Consider the following 22,434-nt stretch of genomic DNA (forward strand, 5'->3'; position numbering starts at 1 on the left):
CATAACAATCTGAATAATCTGATACTGAATTAACAAAGATATACTGTATTGATTTATTACCTATATACTCATAAATTAAAAGTACAGTTAATTAACAGATTGTGAAAAACAACAAAAAGCAATAAAACAAAATAAAGAAAGAAAGGCAAAAATCAGTGGGTACATAGCATAACTAACATGCTGCCTGAAACATAATGTAAATTAAAATAGGTCAGCAGAATGGATAAGTTCTGTAAGAAGCAAATGCAACAAAAACCAGTATTTAAATATAAAAACACTGCAGAGAACAGAAGGGGAGAGGGTAACTGAATTGAGAGGAAGAATGTGTTGTGGAAGGAATATACACCTAAAATTTTTTGAATACTTTAAACAGCCAATACAATTTAATTTACAAGCCAATTATACAAATTTAGACAGGTGTTCCCTCAAAACACCAAAGCCAAATAATGTGAAATATCACAACTTTAATACTTTAAACCAACCCCCAACAACATGACAATAAATAAAACAACTTAAAATTAAAATCAGAACAACCATACAGCCCTATTTCATCAGATGGCTGCAGGACAACAATACCTGCTGAAACATTGCATTTTGAACAATACACAAATTAACAGATTGTGAAAAACAACAAAAAGCAATAAAACAAAATAAAGAAAGAAAGGCAAAAATCAGTGGGTACATAGCATAAATCAACACATTGAACAGCAGCTGACAAATATAATCAGCCTATTGATGCAATAAATCTGCACAACAGTAGCCCTTATTCAGTGAAAAATTAAACCCAGAATTAACACATTTATTGAAAAATTAAGATTTAGATAATGAACAAGGTTTTAAGGTGGAGTGTGGAAAAAAAGATTTCATTCCTACAAAAATAATCACTAATCTGATCAAGCACTGACATCCAAAGATTTAAAACAGTAATTCAACCAGGATAAAAAGAACAGAAATCTTGCACATCATCTCATTTTGCCCTCTTGTAATACCAAACAATATGAAGCTAAGAATGGCCATGAGAGAAAGGCTCCAATGGAAAAGCAACTAAAGGCAATTGGAAAAGCAACATTACTAAGTCGTGATCTGAAGTGTGCAGAGGACCACTCACTGTGTATTTTGAAAGGCTTGTTTTTAATAAAAAGATGTATAGTTATAAATGTCTGGTTTTCTGGTAGGTAAATAAAAAACCTATGTGTGTGGGAGGATAAACAAAAGCCTCAGCATCTCAACCAGCCAGGTCCACTGATGGAATCCATACTGGCAATCACTGATTAGATGAAAGGTTTCTAGATATTTTGGGAGTTGCCAATTAATGAATTTCTCTATTACTTTAGAAAGAGTAAAAGTAAGTGTAATGGGACAATAATTTAATGGGAGGGATTTGTCACCCTTTTTAGAAACTGGCTGGATATGAGCAAATTTTCAAGCAGAATGCAAAACACTGGTGGAACACAGTAGGAGTAAGCTCAGGAGCACAGGTTTTGAGAATATGTGGAAAATACCATCAGGATCTAGTACTTTCTTGGCACCAAGACTTCAAAATTCTTCTGACTGAAGATTGTAGGAGGCACTGAATGGAGTGTAATGGGAATGGTAGGAGGTGGTTTAAAAAGATCATTAATACACAAGTTAGAAAAAAAAGTAGGATGCTAGCAGGACAGCTTTATCTTTAGATGAGATGGCAATGATTAATAACTGCTTTACAATTGTTACAATCGTTAACAGAAAATGAACCTGGAGATTTGGATGTAAGTCAACTGTGATATTCAACATTCTTACCTTGAACAGCCTTAGCACATTTACTGGAAAATCAAAATTTAGATAAAGATTAAGATTTTAAGGTGAAGAGTGGAATAAAGGATTTCATTCCTATAAGAATAATTTCACTGATGATCTGAGCAAACATTGATATCTGATGATTTGAAACAGTAATCCAACCAAGGAAAAGAAATCTCACAGATCATCCCATTTTGCATTCTTGCAATGCCAAACAACACAAGGTTGAGAATGGCCACGAGAGAACGACTCCATTGGAGAAGAGACCATCACCACAAGTTGTGATCTGAGGTGCCTAGTGGGTCACTCACCTCGACCATGTATTTAGAAGGGTTGTTTGTGAAAAAATGATCAAGCCTGGTTAGAATTGTCTGGCATTCTGGTAGGTAAATGAAAAATTTGTGCAAGGTCATCAGTAATTGCCAAAGTTTCAGCATCTCAACCAGCTGGATCTTATGAAAGTAGGACTGGAGAAAGTCAAAATATTCTGAGTGATTAGTGTAGTTGGGAGAACAGTAGAGGCAACAGATGAATTTGACAGAATGGGATAGAGAGATTTTAATCCAGGGAAGATTAAAACGAGGAGAATCCAAATTACTAAGAGTCTGACAGTGAATATCAGAGCAGACATATGCACAAGTACCACCTATGAAACGAAAGGAATCATACAGCAAACAATTAGTACAATTGAGGCGAGCAGTGGATGAATTAACCGATAATTACGATTCTGTCAAAAAAGTACATGGGGCTTGGCAGACTGCAAGTGGAAATGGACATCATTGAGATTGGAACTGAACATATTTGTGAAACAAATGAGGAAATGTTTGACAGGTTTAGATATTAGAATAATAATAGTGATATAATAAAAAGAAATAAAATTTTTACCCTAGTGCATATTTAAACATGCAACTTGTTTTGTTACCTGTACCACTCTCCCTTCTGTTCACACACCTGCACTCGTCACAATCATTCTCAAAGCCATAAATCATCTCGGAAAGGAGAAATCCTATATGTACACACATCATTTGTCTTTTCTTATTTCACTAAGTACAATATATGGACAACACTGTACACAGAGATAAATCAGAAAAAAAAATTACTGTATGGTTGGCTAAACAGATTACTTCAACTTCCTTTAAAATTCCGAACTTGGGAGTGACTAAAAATAATTGATAAAATAGGATCATTAGAGCACCTAACTGACTAGGCTGATGATTGGTGCGTATCTTGTGATTTGCATCACTAATGAAGGAAATACAAGAGGGTTTCAAAAAAGTTTTGTATTCACCCAGTGTTGTGATAGAAAGATGATTTTTTTTTTTAATATCTTGAAATCTCTATAGCAACCGCACAAATGTTGGTTTCAATCTGACAATTAATTTTTTTTTTCTTTGCAGTGCTGAATGAACTGAACTGATGCTGTCAGGTTTGAAGTGTCATAATGAATAAAATGGAATACAGATCAGCGATAGGGTTACTCGTTCTGCAAGGGGGAAGACACAAAACAATTCCCGAAGAAATGGTCACTGTTTATGCAGAAGATTGCAGTGTTAGTGGTGTTGCGTTGGTATAAACAATTAAAATGTGGAAGAACCCCTGTGCATGATGAAGAAATCCCAGGATGCCCAACCGCTGCTATAACAGAAAGGGGTATTGCAAAAATTGAAGCTTTAATCCTGGTAGATCACCATTTTAGTATCAAAGAACTAGCTGTTGAGCTCCAAATTAGAGGGTCTGTGGATAACATCATCCATCAACAGTTACACATGAATAGTGTTTGCTAGATGGGTGTAGAATGTGCACATGAAATGCTGTTGATGTGCCAGGAAAAGCAAGAATTTTTTTTTCACAGCTAGTCACCATGGATGAAACATAGATACATAACTACGATCCCAAAAGTAAACAAATGTAAAAACAATGAAAGTATACAGAATCACAAAAAAGGCAGAGATGCAACAAAGTGCTAGCTAGGTGATGCTGTCAGTTTTTTTCAGATCAGCATAATGTAACACTAACAGATTACCTTCAAAAGGGCTGTATTGTGACGGTGAAGTATTACTCCATGCTCCTCATAAAACTACCTGGTGCCTCCGTAGCCAGGTGGGAAGGAGCAGCAGTGCATAACACATGCTTCTTGATTAGACCGGTGCTCGAGCCCGTCATCACCAAATACGGAGGATGCAGAAAGGTCAGGGAATGACCACCGCATATTCTCGGAGCAATATAGCCTTAGTTGCTAATGCTCCTAAAAACCAAATAACAAACAAACAAACAAACAAACATCATAAAACTACATGCTACTATAAAAGAAAAAAGATAGGGAGAGTTGTCAAAAGGTGTGTGCCTGCTCCACAATAATGCCCCTGTGCATTCTTTGCATGCTGCAGTGAGGTGTGCTCACCAATGTGGGTTTGAAATACTGCCACATCCTGCTTATTCCCTCAAACTTGCAGCTTCAGATTTCTTCCACTTTCCAGCCTGAAGTCCTTTCTTCATGGAAAACACTTTGCTGATGTTGATGAGGGATTTCTGCTGCCAAGTCGTGATTTGAAGGACAGTCAGAGGACTTCTGCAAAACTGGTCTGCTGAAGTGTATTGATAGGTGGCAAAAATATGTAATTTTGTCTGGTGGCTATGTTGAAAAAAGTGTAATATATGGTGTTTGTTTCAACCTTCTATCGCAACTACTTCTGGGTAAATACAAATCTTTTTTGAACCCCCCCCCCCCCCTTATAGGATATGATACCAAAAGTAGTAAGGACAGCCAGTTGTAAAATATCGTGCATTTTTGCAATGTGAATTTGCTCCAACGCAACTGATATGTTAGGATTAGGGAACAATGCGAGTATAATGTGATTTTCGCGTTGGCTCATGCGCGATTTCATCTGAAAGTAACATCAGGTGAACGCAAAACCTGACACTAAGCTGAACGTAGTGACCTGTGTAGCAACACACACAAGTTAAGATTAAAAAATATATTTCCCACTTATTGTAGTTGTATTGGTCGGAGATACACAGTTGTCATTTTCCGTATTCACAAGATAACAGGTGACATTGTAGGCTGACTCATGTTTTCAAGAGTTCACCTTTTTCTGTTCGAAAAGAAATTTTGTGAGCAGAGGAGCACATTTCTGGAGGTCACTACCATAAAACAATAAAAAAACAATTTGCAGTTCCTGATTTATTGGGCTTTTCTGTTAGTGCAATCTAATTATAAATGGGTAGTAAACTCAAATCGCCGCCTCCGTAGCCAGGAGCAACAGTGCGTAGCACACACGCTTCTTGATTAGACCGGGGTTCGAGCCCGTGACTACCAAATACGGAGGATGCGGAAAGGTCAGGGAATGACCACCGCATATCCTCGGAGCAATATGGTCTTAGTTGCTAATGCTCCTAAAAACCAAATAATCAAACAGAAACTCAAATCTTATTGCATTTACGATAATATAGATAGATGGAATTCTGTGGGTTTTTACATTATTATGGTGTATTAACGTGTCTCCCCTTCCATGAAATCTTCAATGATATAAAAAACAAATTCTTCTCTTCATTCCTGTTTTTCAAGCTTTGTAAACTTGTGCAATATGTGCATGCCGCGTTCGTCGTTATTGATTGCTTATCTTTTACAATCCAAAAAAAAAAAAAATTTAAGATGTTTAAACCTGTGTTAACAATTTTTAATGTTTTACTTAAACTCTAACCTTTTTAATGTTTTACTTACCAGCCTGAACATTTTTTTTTGAGTGCTCTGCCCCTATCCTTATTTTTCCCATAAGCTCTGTTGCTTTTAATGTGTGAAATACCATAACATGAAGATTTTTAGGAATACATGTACCGCATTACAGCAGAACTGACTGTAGTAGTAATGGCAAATTATGCAAGAAAGCAAACTTATTTATCACCAGCCAAAAAAAAACCTACACACTTCTCCCATCCATACCCTCCAAGAATTTGTCGTTCTTCCTTGAATTTATTCAAACCATCCACTTCCACAACAACAGATGGAAGCCTTTTCCAACAATCAACCATCAGCTGGCTGAAGGAAAACTTCCACACACATCCATCCTGCAACATTCCTTCCTCAACTTAAATTTATGCCCCCTCATGTGTGTAGTCCCAGCAAGAGAAAGAATGCCATTCACATTCAGCTTACTCAATCCATTCAAGACCTTAAACACCTCAATCAGATCGCCCTGCAGGTGCCTAGTCTCCTGAAGCTGCAATTTGCAGAACTGAAGCCTTCCTACATAAGAGCACTCTTTTTGTTCCCTTTACCAATCTGGTTGCTCTTCTGGTGGCCTCACTTTAGGAAGGATATAGATCTACTGGATCTGCACCCGATTCAACAGATCTACATCCTTACCTAAAGTGAGGCCTCCAGACCTGTATACAATACTCGGGAATATTCAAGATGTGGTCCCTAACCATGGCCTTGTACAAAGAGATAATCACCTCCTTATCCCTGCTAATAAAATTTCTGTATATAATAATAAGCAATGCTTGTAATAATTTTATTAATTTTGTTCAGTTTTATTTTTTATTCAGATACAGTTTTAAAGTATTATATAAAAAATTTTGCATCCATTTTGGTTTATCATGGCTGGCAAAGTTTTAAAATAAGACTAAATATTTTACATAAATGGAAATTAAACATCCTTAAATTTTACATAATGCTAAACAAATTTTCATTGTTTTGGTTCTATTATGAACATCCTGCATAAAATTACCTTCATAATGTACATTTCCTTGAGTATCTTCCTGACCTACAAGCAGCTGTTCTACTTCATCATCTGTTAGTTTTTCTCCTGTAACACAGCAGAAAGCAAAATTAGTTTGTAATCTTAAAAAAAAAAAAAAAAAAAAAGTCATCAAACAATATATATTAAGCTACAAAGACTGTTTTTATTGAAAATTTTCTGAACCTGCCAACTATGCAGAGCTCTGGGGGAAAAAAAAACAAAATAAAGTTAGCATCTTTTTATGTTGATAAGAATCAAGATAAAAAGCACATTTTATACACTAGTGAAACACAAAACAGAGCATCTAATTTCTGTTCAACAGCCATCAACTACTATTTACCTATACTATAACTGCAATTAGCATGTAGAAGTGGGAGACAAAAACAACACACACACACACACACACACACACACACACACACACACACACACACACACACACACACACACACACACACACACACACACACACACACACAGGACCTGGCAGATGCTATTGCTCAAATAATCCTGACTATATTTAGGAAGGTAGGAAAGCAAGAATTTTTCAGATTTTAATCATTAATTAATGGTTAATGCACAACAACATTTTAAAGAGGACCAGTCAGTTCCTACATGACCAGCACTGGGTTAAACCTTTCATGTTTGGAGTTAATATTCAACAAGATATTGAATCTTCACTAATGAGAGTTGGTTAAAAAGGGGAGAAAAATCTGCACTTTGACTTTTCTACTGACCGCAATTTAATTAGCATCAAATGAATCTTTAAAAAAAAAAACTTAGGGATTGACAAATTTTGAATAGATCAGGAGGACTATGTCTGTAAAACTGTTATGCTACATTAAGCAGATATGATTATCCTATGCCAATGTATGAAATTGTACAGTAAACAATTTGTGGAGGGTCAAAATTTGTTCGTCATGACCTCATTCTTAAATGAAAAAGACCCAATGAAAATGGATGCGGAAGAGCCATCTTGGAAATAATAGTGAAATTGACTTCATACTGACAAACAATATTCACTGACTGCTCAGTCTTGAACAATTTAAACATTGAAAGCGACCATCGGTTACTGAGAGCAAAAATCGAAATTGATTGTAAGAAAGAATGAAAGAAATGGGTCAAGTCAACTAAAGTAAAGAAGATCGCCACTAACCAACTATTGAAAAACAGTAAAAACTCTGAACTAGAACTCTCCAATCGTTTTCACATGCTGCAAGAAGGTCTTGCAGCATGTGAAAACGATTGGAGAGTTCTAGTTCAGAGTTTTTACTGTTTTTCAATACATAGATATTTCAACCAATAATGACAGTCATTAAGACTATTGTAAACACTGCCTATGCACTTGCACCCACTGTACAACAAGAACAACCAAATAGAATATCAAAAGAAACAAATGCCACGATGGAAAAAGTGACGAGAAATGAAACAAAGTGGTAACATAAGAAAACACATAAAAGAAGAAAAGTGCAAGTTCAACATTGATCTCATCAGAAGAACACTAGAAGAAAATCAAGGGCTAAAGAAAGCAAAATTGTTATGCATAGGATCCAAGTATTTGCTTTGAACCTTGAGGATGGTAGAAAAACAAAAATCCCACAAGTACTAAAATGAATGGAAGAATTTTATTCAAATCTTTACAAGGATAAAGGACAACAACTGGATCCAACACCAGATGCAGAAGCTGTATCAGAAATTTTGGTAGAAGTAGAAGAAGATGCTATAAAATCAAAGAGAAATAGCAGCGCAGCAGGACCTAATAGTCACTGTCAAAATGTTGAAAGGTGGATGCTAGCTGGTACGTAAAGCTCTAGCTAGACTATTTTCAAAATGCCTTTACTTAACCAAGTACTTGTAGCATAGAAAAATGCAGAAGCCATCCTACTGCACAAAAAAGGTGACAAGGCAGATTTAAAAAACTATGACCAATAAGGCTATTGCCAATTATCTACAAAGTTTTCACAAAGATATTTTCAAGAATAGGCACAATATTTGACACAACCCAAAGAACAACCAGGTTTCAGAAGTGAACTCAGTATAATGGATCACTTCCAAACAGTGCAGCAAGTTAATAGAATGGCACAATGTATACACTCTTCCATTATGTATAGCTTTTGTTGACTATGATAAAGCATTCAGCTCAATCACAAAACAAGCAGTAATCAACCAAGGTGTAGACAGAGTTTACATCAATATTTTCTAATCAATATATAAAAAGGTGACTGCATCAAGGTCAACAATGATAAAGTTTAGATAAACATAAAAAAAGGTGTCCAACAAGGAGACAAAATCTACCCAAAACTGTTTTCTGCCTGTTTAGAAGAAATTTTTTACAAGCTAAATTTAGACAATAAATGCCTCAAGATAAATGGAGATTATCTAAATCACTTACAATTATGATATCATTCTCTTTACCAATGATTCAGAACTGCAGCATGAAAGAAAGAAGTTCGGTTTGAAGGTGAACATCAAAACACAGGTTAGGTTCAACAAATTTACAGGACCAAAGAAAATAATGGCCGATGGACAAGAACTAGAAGTGGAAAGGTAAGTTTACCTCGGACAAGAAATTTCAACAGATGGAAACTGAACAGCACATAAAATTGGGATGGAAAGCATTTGGAAAGCTTAATATAGTCTTCAATACAAACTTATCACTCTGTCTCAAAATAAAAGTTTTTGATCAATGTATCCTCCCTGTCCAACATATGGTTGTGAAATGTGGTCATTGAATGCCAAAGCTTTACAAAGATTGAGGGTCACACAGAAAAGTATGGAGTGCCAAATTTTGAACATAACCCAAATGACTGAAAAACATGTGCATGGATTTGCCAACAAACAAGGGTCTTTGACATTGAAAGGAAAAAAGTGCTTAAAATGGAAATCAGCAAGTCACATATCAAGAAGAACTGATGATAGATGGGCCAAACAAATTTTGGAATGGATACTGCTTGACTCTAAACCCCAAATAAAAGACCACAAATTAGAGGGATTCATGAAATTGTGAAATTTACTGGTGTACAATGGCAACAGAAAGCACAAGACCACAGCTGCTGGAAATGTGTTGAAGAGGCCTTTGTCTTGTAGTGGATTGACAATGGCTGAAGAAGATGATGACAGTAAGCATCTAAAAATTTTAATGAAATTTCTTGGTTTTACAGACTGCAATCAAAATATGCCATGCTTGGAATAACTGCCGCATCAGTTATTACGATAGCCAATCTTATTTATTACTTATAGTATTATTACTTATTATGATAGTATATCTTATACATTTCATAACAAAAACTGAAAATGAGAAAAAAATCTCTAAAGGAGAAATCAAAGCTCATTTAATTTTCTTCAGTGCACATGACATTTTATTCAATTTAAATGTCACATGCACAGCCAATAAGTAATTTTAACAAACATTCTTATACATGCTAAGAGGGAAACTACTATCTTAACTGTTTAATAATTTAACTATTTCCATTTCCTTCTTTTTCCTAAAGCTTTAAACTCAACTCCTATATTATGTTTAAAGCTTTAAAACATTTTTCTTTCTTTCTTTCATTCTTTCTATCAGATATTGGCATTAGGTAAACAAAAAATAAAACTTTCAAAAAATGCACTACAATAAAAAACTGCAGAACTTAACAGCTATGTTTATAAATTTAATATAATGATATAAAATACAAATGATTTATCAATGACTCACCCAATGTTGTCAATAAATGACGAAGTTCGGCTGAACTAATAAACCCATTCCCGTCTTTGTCAAAATGGCGCAAACCTTCTACAAAATCTTCTGCTGTATCTGTACTTCTGTTTTTACATACAGTCTGGAGGATTGGTAAAAATACCTCAAAGTTTATGCGTTCATCTGAGAGAGAGATGGAAAAAAAAATTTATACACATATGAGTAAACAGTGAAATAAGAAAAGATGTATGCAGTTATACAGTTGATGACAGAAAATGTTCTACCTGGCTTTAACTGGAGGCAACATTTCTTCACTTCAGCTTCAGTAGGATTCTGTCCTATGGCTCTTAGCACATCGCCCAGCTGTGATGCAACAATTTTTCCATCTCCACGACTGTCAAATAAGGAGAAGGCATCCTGATATTCTGTAATAACATTATAATAACATGAAACTGTATTCAAGCTGTAGTTCTGAAATCCTGCAATTAGAAAGCTATCATCCACAGAGACTATTATTATTTTTTTAATGGTAACTTGAAACACAAACAAAAGCAGACCATTAGATAGAATCTTCTTTACAAGAAAGACCTTTACATATATGTATATAAAAAATCATTTATTGTCATCTAATAAAGTAAGGGCAATACACCAGTACAGCCGAGCTAAAGGAGTTTACATAAATCAACTGACGATAACAATACATGAAATTGGCAAGTTTGGCTTTAATGAAGAAATAAAATAAAAATGTAAGAAGCTCAATGAAACTGGAGATAACAAGTCTGAAAAATTTAAGAATTTGATATGAGTAAATGAAATACAGTTACAAAACACTGAATCACTTTGTATTGCCAGTGAAAAGTAATGGGCACTATTTCAATCAGTTGGTCCACTTTATATCAAGATGACACAATAGGATACCAATACTTGGCGTTAACCATCTAATGAGAAAATATCTGGCCAACATGATGGCCTGAATTTCAGATATTGAGATGAATGAGAGCAAGTTCACACTGCATAAACCAAAATGCTGTTAGAATGGTAGACAAAAACTTCGTGCAAGAGACTGAGAAAACGTGCAATCCCAATGCACTTGTAAAAATTTAACTTGATTTACAGGGGGAATTAATTTAGACTGGATTCTAACTTGTAGGAAAGAGGAAATGGTCAAAAGAACAAATGGTAGATACTTGGTCTTAAAGGATCAGAAAATCTGGGAAAATGTCATCAGCATAAGAGCTGAACTTGGAGTGACTTAAAAAGGAAAGAATATGGCCAAGAAAAACAAGACCAAGAGGTCATACAGGACCAAGACCATACAGGACCAAGAGGACTCCTCCTTGGGAGTCCTCTTGGTCCTGTATTTGGAACCTTAGCCTAAGCTAAGGTTCCAAATACAGGTTGCAGACCTGTTAGAGAAGATAAGAGTGTGATATTTTGCAGAGTTTGCCCCACTCTGGGGCAAACCCTGGATGTCTACACTTACTCCCTGCCTATCCCCCAATGTATGGACTGGTAACAGGGGATCCCACTAGGAGCTATATAGCTAAATGGCCGGAAGAACAACAGACCAACATAACCCAACACTACACTATGCAGACCACATACATTAAACATGTACAGGACCTCCCCGACTTATGCAAATTCGACTTTACATAAGTTTTTGCCGGCCGGTGCAAAGTGAAAAAAATATGGAAACATATTTTGCATCTGTAGGGATAAATGGAGGTATCGTGAAAATATCGTAATGTGAACCCAATTACACATTGTTTTTTGTGGTAATTCATTCCAAGACCTTGGAAGTTGAAATTTGCCCTATATAACTAAGCTATTTATCTCTCTAAAAGGTCATTTTTATAATGGAAATTGCACTACGCTTTCATCGTTATCATATGTTCCGTTATAAGAATCAATTTTTGAACGCCTATGGGATAAGAAGTATTTATGAAGATATTAAGGACAAGTAAGGCGAACACCAAGTCAAGTTCGTGGCAAGCAACAGGTGGTTTAATAGGTTCAAGCATCGTGCTGGTTTCCACAATGTTAAAGTATGCAGTGAAGTTGCCAGTGCCAATTCTGCAGCTGCAGAGAAATTTTGTGATGTGTTGGAAAAAAATATTGATGAAGGTGACTATTCAACACAGCAAATTTTTAATGTTGACAAGACTGATCTGTATTGGAAAAAAATGCCGGATCGAACATACATTGCCAAAGAGGAAAGGACAATGCCAGGTTTCAAGGCTCCTAGTGGGATCCCCTGTTACCAGTCCATACCTCGGGGAGGTAGGCAGGGAGTAAGTGTAGACATCCAGGGTTTGCCCCACTCTCGGTGGGGCACACTCTGAGTGGTGGATGATAGGAAGGCTTTCCACCTGGAAGCAGTAACTTAAAGGTATAGATGAGCACTCTTGTGGAGGGAGCTTGCCCACCACAGGGGAAAGCTGTCAAGAGCAGTAAACGATTACTGGTGGCAGAGTCCACTAGGCAAAGGGCTTGGAGTGGAAGGTGAGGGAGGGGATGCACGGATTGTAAGGATGAGAAGTCATAGGATCAAGATACCCTATGTGGGAGGATCATACTGTGGAAAGTGCTTTTCTGTTTTGTGATCCCACACCTGATGGACCAGCTGCAGCCAGCATCAGCTAATCCCATATTTTGCCTCAAAAGTGGGACATGATATCAGCAAGGCAGGAGGGGTTTCCAGTTAGGTTGCCCCTCGGTCTATCTGACACCTAGCATATGCACACTTGCACAAGTAATTTTTTTTATGTCACGTATTTGGGGACAAACTGTAAACAGCACATAGCACCACTTTCACTCTCCCATTCACTATCTAACGTTCATCATTATACACAAACAGGATGCCAGTGCCACCTAAATGTAAACAACTAATTAGACGGCCACAATTTTTTTTATACTAACCATAATATTCACTCAATCACCACAAAGTTTACACAGGTGACACATTCAGGGCATAACAGTTAACATTTATATGACAGTCTCATTCAATCATCATTTACACATGCTTATTCCACTGAGTACAGTACCCTGAATAAGACAGCACTGATAAATTTTTTTTTTTCCAGGTATTCCCATTCATATACATCAACACTTTCATACACATACACTTGCACACTCATATCCTTTTTTGTGGGAACAGACACCCCTAACATAGAAAATCATGTACACCTGTCACACATCACACATGCATGCAGACAATCTCTCAATCATGTCCAGCAATGCAGATGTGACAAAGCTCTATCATCTGTCTATCTGGTCTATCAGGTTACCATATACCCACAGCACACATACATATAAGGAGTTAAATTGCACTTATACACTCACCAGCTCTGTGATATCAAGGAAGCAGTGCAGTCTCCTTTTTCTGTCATGATGCACTTGTTGTGTGGGGAAAAAAAAAAAAAAGGATTGAAGAAGACTTGATATTGATGGTTCGACTGTTGATGATCCTGCTCAGATAGCAAACAAACTGAATGAGTATTTTGCATCTACATTCACACATGAGGAGTTATTAAGGTTTGAAAATGGCAGGTTATCAAATTGTACCAGGGTGCTTAATGATTTTGTAATAACTGAGAACAAAGTGGAGGAGAAATTGTTGAAGTTAACCATAAGAAAGGCACCTGGGGTGGATAGGATCTATCCAGTTATATTAAAGGAGGCAGCAAAGGAAGTAAGCAAATCCTTGGCCATAATTATGAGAGCATCCTTGGACTCAGGGAAGGTCCCCACGGACTGGAGATGTGCAAATGTGTCCCCAATTCACAAAGAGGGATCGAAGGGTGACACGAGTAATTACACACCAGTTAGCTTAACTTCTGTTCCGGGTAAAATAATGGAGTCACTAGTTAAAGATTCATTGCAGGATCATCTAGACAGGACTGCAGCAATAATTCAGACACAGCATGGGTTTGTTAAGGGAAAGTCTTGTCTGAGAAATCTGATAGGATATTATTATGTGGTTACAAAGGAACTGGATGCAAAAAATAATTTTGATATCATATATTTGGATTTCAGGAAAAGTTTTGACACTGTTGCGCATGGAAGACTATTGTACAAATTGGAGCAGAATGGTATTACGGATAAGTTGCTGCAATCGATAAAAGGATGGTTGAGTGGAAGAAGACAGAGGGTGGTAATTAATGGGTGCTGCTCTTCATGGACTAATGTTATTAGTGGAGTCCCACGGTTCGGTGTTGGGTCCTCTGTTGTTTTGTATTAATCCATTTTTTATTTATCAATGATATTGATGAAGGTATATCAGGCTTAGTGTCGAAGTTTGAAGATGATACAAAAATTGGCATGGTTGTTAATGACAGTAATTGCGGTGTGCTACTGCAACAGGATCTAGATAATTTGGGCAGATGGGCTAAGAAGTGGCAACTGAAGTTTAACCTTGACAAATGCAAAGTACTGCATATGGGTAGAAGTAACCCCAGAGAAACGTGGTACTACACTTAAGGTGGTAGAAAATGAAAAAGACCTGGGAGTAATTGTGCAGTCAGATATGAAGTTTTCTGAGCAATGCAGACAGGCTGCCAGGGCAGGTCATAGGGTTTTGTCAATGATATATAGGAATTTTGCTAGCAGGGAAAAGGAGGTGATTGTCCCTCTGTATAAGGCAATGGTCAGGCCACGCCTTGAGTACTGCATACAGGTCTGGAGGCCTCATTTTAGGAAGGATGTAGATTTGCTTGAGCGTGTACAGAGAAGGGCAACAAGATTGGTGAGGGGAATGAAGGGATCCTCTTACCAAGAGAAGCTTAAGTTCTGCAAATTGCAGTGGCTGGAGACTAGGCACCTGCGCGGTGATCTGATTGAGGTGTATAAGGCCTTGAATGGGTTGAGCACGCTGAATTCTGATGGGATCCTTCCAGTTGTTCAGATTGCGAACCTAAGGGGGCATAAATTCAAATTAAGAAACGACATATGTAGAATAGATGTGCGGAAATTTGCCTTTAGCCAGCGGGTGGTTAATTGCTGGAACAAACTTCCATTTGTCGTTGTGGAAGTTGATAGGTTAAATAAATTTAAGGAGGAACTGGACAGGCATTTGGAGGGAATGGTGTGATTTTTTTTTTTTTTTTGGCTGATGCTGCATAAGCTCATACACTTGCTTTCTTGCATCACATGCCACTACTACTACAAGTTTTAGTTCAACACGTTGAGATACCATAGTGAACTGATGCTGATCATGCTCCAAGCCAGTGTTTCTCAACTTTTTCATTGCTGCAGCACACTTTTAAAGATGCTAAAATTTTGCAGCACACTACATCACTACTATATTAATATATTCACAAATGGGAAGTTATTTCTGTTGGGTATATTTAATAATACACTTATTTGTATAGTATAGGTGAACAGATCTAGTATAAGGAATCAAAATCACTGACCACCAGAAGGCACAGCATAAATAAATGAATTGTTTGTTTGGATTAATTTTTATTATAAAACTTGGATTCATTATTATTATTTTTTTAATCTGCATTTTCTGCAGCACACAGGTTGAGAAACACTGCTCTAAGCACTTGCTCTTGGCCTTTTTAAATCTTTTGATCATGTTTTGTAAAAACGCAATCAAAAGAGAAATGCCAAGAGCAAGCAGTGCTTGAGTTTCACCGAACTGTCATTTGGCATTTGACTCATTTCCTCATATAAGAGGTTACCATATAAGCTAAAATGCAATGGGATCGTGGATAAGATTCTGAGATGGATCACAGGATGGTTGCAGGGCAGGGTGCAGAGGATAGCAGTTAATGGTTACTCTTTAGATTGGTCTAACATTAGAAATGCAGTTCCTGAGATAAGTTCTGGGACCACAGTTGTTTGTACTTTTCATAAATGACAGTGATAAAGGTGCAAAGGGTATGATGTTAATTTTTGCAGATGTGAAGACTAGTAGAGGGATTAATGGTCAGTCCCAAAAAGTGCTATTTCAGGAGGACCTCAATAGGCTTAAAGGATGGTCAGAAAAGTGGCAGCTATGCTTTAATAGGGCAAAATGCAAAGTCTCATACTTGAAATAGCAATACAAAATAGCCTGTACACTTAGTGGGATTCAATTTAAAACAGCAGAGGAAGAGGATTCTAGAGTCATGATATGGACAGACATGAAATTCTCCAAGCAGATGGACAGATAACAAAGAGGGCCACACAGTATCCTATCATGATGTATCAAACATCTGTTTGTAGAGAGACAATGGGTTGGGGGGGTCATAATCCCACTATACAAGGCAATTATAAGATTGCACATGGAATACTGTGATCAAGTTTAAAAATTACACCTAAAAAAAAAAAAAAAAGGGTAGAAAGACTGACAACCCACCTTAAAGGGTCCTGAGTGATATCTATAAGACTGTCAGAGGATAAAATGAATATAAAATTTTCACCATTATAAATTATTCCAGAATTAGGAGGAATGTATTCAAATTACAGGGGAAAAAGTATTAGATCACAGTGTATTGAGCTTTCTTTCAGTTAGAGAATTGTTAATTATTGGAATAAATTACCTCTGTAAGTAGCTAAGGCTGGCAGCTTGGGCAATTCAAAGGTCAGCTAGATAGATACTTACATGAGGAAGGAAACATATAGGTAGTTTGTTTATTTTATTTTATTTTTTTTACTGGCACATCAAAATCACAGGGCTTCCTTGCACCGTACAGCTAATACTAATATAAGTCAAGATATCGCCAGCTGGTAGACACTGAAGAATGCACACTGGCAATCATTTATCATGAACAGTTTCAGGGAAATGTAAAAACTGGCAGTCTATAGATTTCTATAATACTTTTTTAAAGAGTTACTATTTTAAAAAGTATTATAGAAATCCACAGACAGACCTTTTCTAGTACTCAGTACAGAAAAGTGCAATGGGACAAAAACTGGATGGGATTGATATTTTTTTTTTTTTAAGAATTGGTTGAACACAAGCAAACTTTTATGCAGAAGGAAAACCATCAGTAGAATAAGAAAGTGTAAAAAACAGACAACACAAAACAGGAATAAGCACTGAAGCAATGGGCTTTGAGAACAAGTGGAGAAATTATATCAAGGCTTGGAGACCTCTTGGCAAGATTGTTTGGGATTCTTTGAAGATTAGGATTCATATCAGAAGTATTCAGTAGAATGAGTTTTTCTTTTTTTTATGGCAGATTATAACGGGGGGGGGGAGTATGGGTGGACAGAAGTTTCATCCAACAGTTTTGGCCAGAGATCAGAAGATTCCATAGTCATTTGAGTATGAAGCTAGTTTCTTATTCTTAGCCTGTTCGAAATAGGGTTTGCACCGATTAATAAATTTTTACAACTGTTGAGAGCGTTAGCAGAAAGTGATGGTTGAGATTTGGGTATAAGCCAATTATGACATGACATGTCATGTCTGAACAGTCTTAGCACATTTATTGGAAAACCAAGGTTTCAAAAAAGGGCAATAGTTCAGAATGGAATCAGGAATACCGGATTTCTTTCTTACAAAAATAGTTTCACTAACATTATCTCTAATCAAATAAAACTAATACAGATCATCCCATTTTGCATTGTTGTATTGTGAAATGGTACTAGGTTGAGAATGGCTATGGAAGAGAGTCTCCACTGGAGAAGAAACTATCACCAAGTTTTTGAGATCCCAGAGGACCATTAACTGTGTACTTTGGATGGCTGTTAGTGCAAAAAAGATCAAAAGGTTGGGTCAGGTATTCTAATAGGTTTGGTTTTGATTTTACTGGTGCAAAATCAACTGCAGTTATACTGCACCAAGAAAAGATTCTAATAGGTAAATGAACAATTGTTTATTTACATATTACAATACCTGACAATTGTGCAAGGTCAATAGTAATCACAAATGCTTCCCCATGTCAACAAGATGGATCCTGCAAGCAGAAAACTGAAGCTACCTGGAATTATGGATATTAAAGTCACCAAGAAAGATTAATTCACTATTAGAAAAAGTTAGTTTGGAGAAAGCAGAGTTTTAAAGAAAGGAAGTCAAATTTCTGAGAGTGATTTCTAGAGTTAGGAGAATGACAGAGGCAACAGATGAATTTGACAGAATGAAGTAGAGAGATTTTAAGCTGAGAGGATAAAGTGAGAGGAGATTTCATATTACCATTAGTAGAGGCATATGATACAAGAAAGAAAGCTTATACAGCATCAGCCAAAAAAAAAAATCCTTACCATTTCACCCACCCATTCATTCCAAATGTTTGTCTAGTTCTGCCTTGAATTTATTTAAGCTGTGAACTTCCACAACGACAGATGGAAGTTTGTTTCAGCAATCAACCACCCTTCAAAAAGGCCTCTAAGGTTGGGAAAGTTCATGTTCACAATATTAAATTAATACACCAACCGTTTAAATTAACATAGTTTAATATTTACAAAAATAATCGATATTATAAAATAAGCTATTTACAATGACTGACTTACTATACATTATAATAAAATAAAATGCAATAAAATAAAAGTAAAAAGTTAAAATACAATAAAATATAAATACTTAAAAGCGTTAAAACTGTGCAATTGTAGCTTTCGGGGGTGCCTGCCTCCTTTCTCAACAACACAGCACATTAAGCAACACATCCTTAAGTATCAGGTTCATGGCACACGTGGTTGACCAGGCACATGAGCAGTATATTCTTCATGTGTACCAAAAACCGGAAGTGGCTCGGGGGCGTGAAAGGCAAAATTGCTCATCTATTGCGAGGATTACAGCCTCGAAAAGGGGATGAAGCCGAACACCCCTATCTCTTTTCATAGTATTATCTTCAGATGAACCAATCCACAAACTGTCGAGCCACTTGCGGTCCCAGAATTTATGTGCCCGGTCAAGGATGACAGCATTCTCTGGGGAGACCTGTTGTTGTTTTTCCCAAAAATGCTCGACAATAGCGGACTTGCTAAACTCTGCGGTCTGTATAGCCCTCGTGTGTTCCCCTAGATGATCTTTGAGCCGCTGTCCTGTTTCCCCCTACAATCCGGGCATTTGATCTCATATATGACCCCACTGCTGGAATCCTCTGCAATGGGGTCCTTAACCTGCGACACTACTGTGTGCAACCTCTGACCCGGAAGATGCACACAACGTGCCTGGTAAGTACAGAATATCCTTGCAATACGTTCTGAAAGGCCCGGATAGTAGGGAATGTAGGCTGTGGTGACTGGAACAGACGGAACTCTATGACCAGGCTCCACACCCCTCCTATATTTATCTAAGATCCTCTGGGGGTAACCGCATTTCACAAGATCCGCCAAGATTTGTTCGATTTCTTTTTCTCTCTCCTGAGGGGTACTACAAAGAAATCCATTAGCCAACCTGGAATGACACATCAAGATTTTGCAGCATTGGTTGAAAACAGGGAAGATTTCTAAAGAGATGTTTTGGTCCATGCATGCTACGGGGTGTCAACTTCCCAGGTTTTATGGGCTACCGAAAATGCACAAAGTGGATGTCCCACTAAGACTCATTGTTTCTTTCATTGGTAGCCCTACCTATGCTATGTCTAAATTTCTGGCTAAGCTGATTTCCCCTATAGTGGGATGGTCTATGTGTGTGGTTAAAGATAGTAAAGAATTTGTTAATTTTGTGAAGAGCCAAACTATGGGGGGGGGATGAGACTATGTTGTTGTTGTTATTTGGTTTTTAGGAGCATTAGCAACTAAGGCCATATTGCTCCGGGAATATGCGGTGGTCATTCCCTGACCTTTCCGCATCCTCCGTATTTGGTGGTGACGGGCTCGAACCCCGGTCTAATCAAGAAGTGTGTGCTACGTACTGCTCCCCCTTCCCACCTGGCTACGGAGGCGTCCAATGATGAGACTATGATTTCATTAGATGTAGTGTCATTATTTACATGTATCCTTATAAATCATGGAGTCCAATGTGTTAAAATGGCCCTGCAGAAAGATGACACTTTAAGTGCTAGGTCTCATTTAAATATGGAGGATATCTGTTGTGGTGTAGAATTGTTCCTCTCAAGTACCACTATGGTATTTCAAGGGGTGATGTACAGGCAGGTTCACGGCACAGATATGAGTTCTCCGACTAGCACCATTGTTGCGAACTTAGCTATGGAAGAATTAGAAAATAGAATCTTTGAAAGATTGGAGTTCCCTATGCGGAAGTGGAAGAGATACATGGATGACACGTTCACCTTTGTTCAGAAGGGGAGAGAAGAGGATGTGCTTTGTTTTCTCAACGGTTTCTCTCCATTCATAAAGTTTACCTCAGAGGTAGAAGTAGATGGTGCCCTCCCATTCCTGGATGTAATGGTGTACAGAGAAGGCTCTAGAAATAAGACCAGAGTATATAGGAAACCAATGTATAGGAGCCAGTACACCCATTACAAGTCGGTGCAGACTTTACAGCGTAAGAACAGTGTCGCTAAGGCACTTCTGGATAGGGCTGGGACGCATTGTAGTACCCCTGAGGAAAGAGAAAAAGAAATCGAACAAATCTTGGCGGATCTTATGAAATGCGGTTACCCTAAGAGGATCTTAGATAAATATAGTAGGGGTGTGGAGCCTGGTCATAGAGTTCCGTCCGTTCCAGTCACCACAGCCTATATTCCCTACTATCCGGGCCTTTCAGAATGTATTGCAAGGATATTCCGTACTTACCAGGCACGCTGTGTGCAGCTTCCAGGTCAGAGGTTGCACACAGTAGTGTCGCAGGTTAATGACCCCATTGCAAGGGATTCCAGCAGTGGGGTCACATACGAGATCAAATGCCTGGATTGTGGGGGAAACAGGACGGCAGCTCAAAGATCGTCTGGGGAAACACACGAGGGCTATACAGACCGCAGAGTTTAGCAAGTCCGCTATTGCTGAGCATTTTTGGGAAAAACAACACCAGGTCTCCCCAGAGAATGCTGTCATCCTTGACCGGGCACATAAATTCTGGGACCGCAAGTGGCTCGACAGTTTGTGGATTGGTTCATCTGAAAATAATACTATGAATAGAGATAGGGGTGTTCGGCTTCACCCCCTTTTCAAGGCTGTAATCTTGGCAAAAGATGAGCGTTTCTCCCTTCCACGCCCCCGAGCCACTTCCGGTTCTAGTACACACAAAGAATATACTGCTCATGTGCCTGGTCAACCACGTGTGCCATGAACCTGATACTTAAGGATGTGTTGCTTAATGTGCTGTGTTGTTGAGAAAGGAGGCAGGCACCCCAAAAGCTACAATTGCACAGTTTTAACGCTTTTAAGTATTTATATTTTATTGTATTTTAACTTTTTACTTTTATTTTATTTTATTGCAATTTATTTTATTATAATGTATAGTAAGTCAGTCATTGTAAATAGATTATTTTATAATATCCATTATTTTTGTAAATATTAAACTATGTTAATTTAAACGGTTGGTGTATTAATTTAATATTGTGAACAAAATCAACCACCCACTGGCTAAAGGCAAAATTAGGAAGTCTTTGACAAAATATATCACAGCAGACATATGCACAAGTACCACCTCTGAAGCAAAAGGAAAACCACAGAGAAAATAATTAGAACAAATGAGATGGGTAGTTGTTGAGGCAATGAATAACTGAGTTTGCCAGAAAAAGTTGGGTTTGGCAGATCATAAGGAGCAATGGACAAAGATAAGAATTCAAACTTTTTTTTTTTTTTTTTTTTTTCAATGAAACCTCTAAACAAAAAAGGGTGCTAAAACCCAGAATACTTAGTATTGTGCATGGGTTAAAGGTTGAGATGAGAGAAGATACTTGTTGAATTAAAGTTTTTTTTTGAGAGGTTTATATATTTTCACAGATAATTTTGTTCTATTAGTATAACTATTCATGATGTACTGAGGTAAAATTTTGGTGGGGAAAAGAGAACATGTATGGATTAATGAAATTTTTGACCCATTCCTCTGTGTAGTGTGAAGGGAATCTAGAATTTTGGGTGCCACACTTTGAGCTCCTGCCATATTGTTGAACACCTGGTCCAGTCTAATAGGCCTTGAAATATATCCTGAATTACTGGCAGCCCCAAAACTGTAAAGGTGAATGCAGAGAATATGTTTGTCACAAAACGACCACAATTCGTCAAAATTTGATCCTTAACTCTCAAGTGGGACATGAATATCAGCTCTGTCAACATTATAGACTCAAGGGTAGCATTGTCATGCACGCATACAAATTAACCAGAAAGATATCAAAATATTTTGTTAAATAAAATATTTCCATATAATTGTGGAAATAGAAACACAGGATATCCTGTGGTTCT

The 22,434-nt window shown here is 37.3% G+C and overlaps 1 protein-coding gene across 1 annotated transcript in view; it reads right to left on the minus strand.

Moving 5' to 3' along the window:
* LOC150089832 (myosin-2 essential light chain-like) overlaps nucleotides 1-22,434 on the minus strand; it is a 38,444-nt gene that overhangs the window by 1,996 nt on the left and 14,014 nt on the right. The window contains exons 3-5 of the mRNA XM_090368843.1: nucleotides 10,479-10,619; nucleotides 10,213-10,377; nucleotides 6,504-6,581 (exon numbers count right to left, since the gene is read on the minus strand). Coding sequence (XP_090224969.1) covers nucleotides 6,504-6,581; nucleotides 10,213-10,377; nucleotides 10,479-10,619 — 384 coding nt within the window. The remainder of the gene's footprint in view (nucleotides 1-6,503; nucleotides 6,582-10,212; nucleotides 10,378-10,478; nucleotides 10,620-22,434) is intronic.

Source organism: Mastigoproctus giganteus, chromosome 2, assembly GCF_048544385.1.
Source record: "Mastigoproctus giganteus isolate SK-2022 chromosome 2, ASM4854438v1, whole genome shotgun sequence".
Lineage (NCBI taxonomy): Eukaryota > Metazoa > Arthropoda > Arachnida > Uropygi > Thelyphonidae > Mastigoproctus > Mastigoproctus giganteus.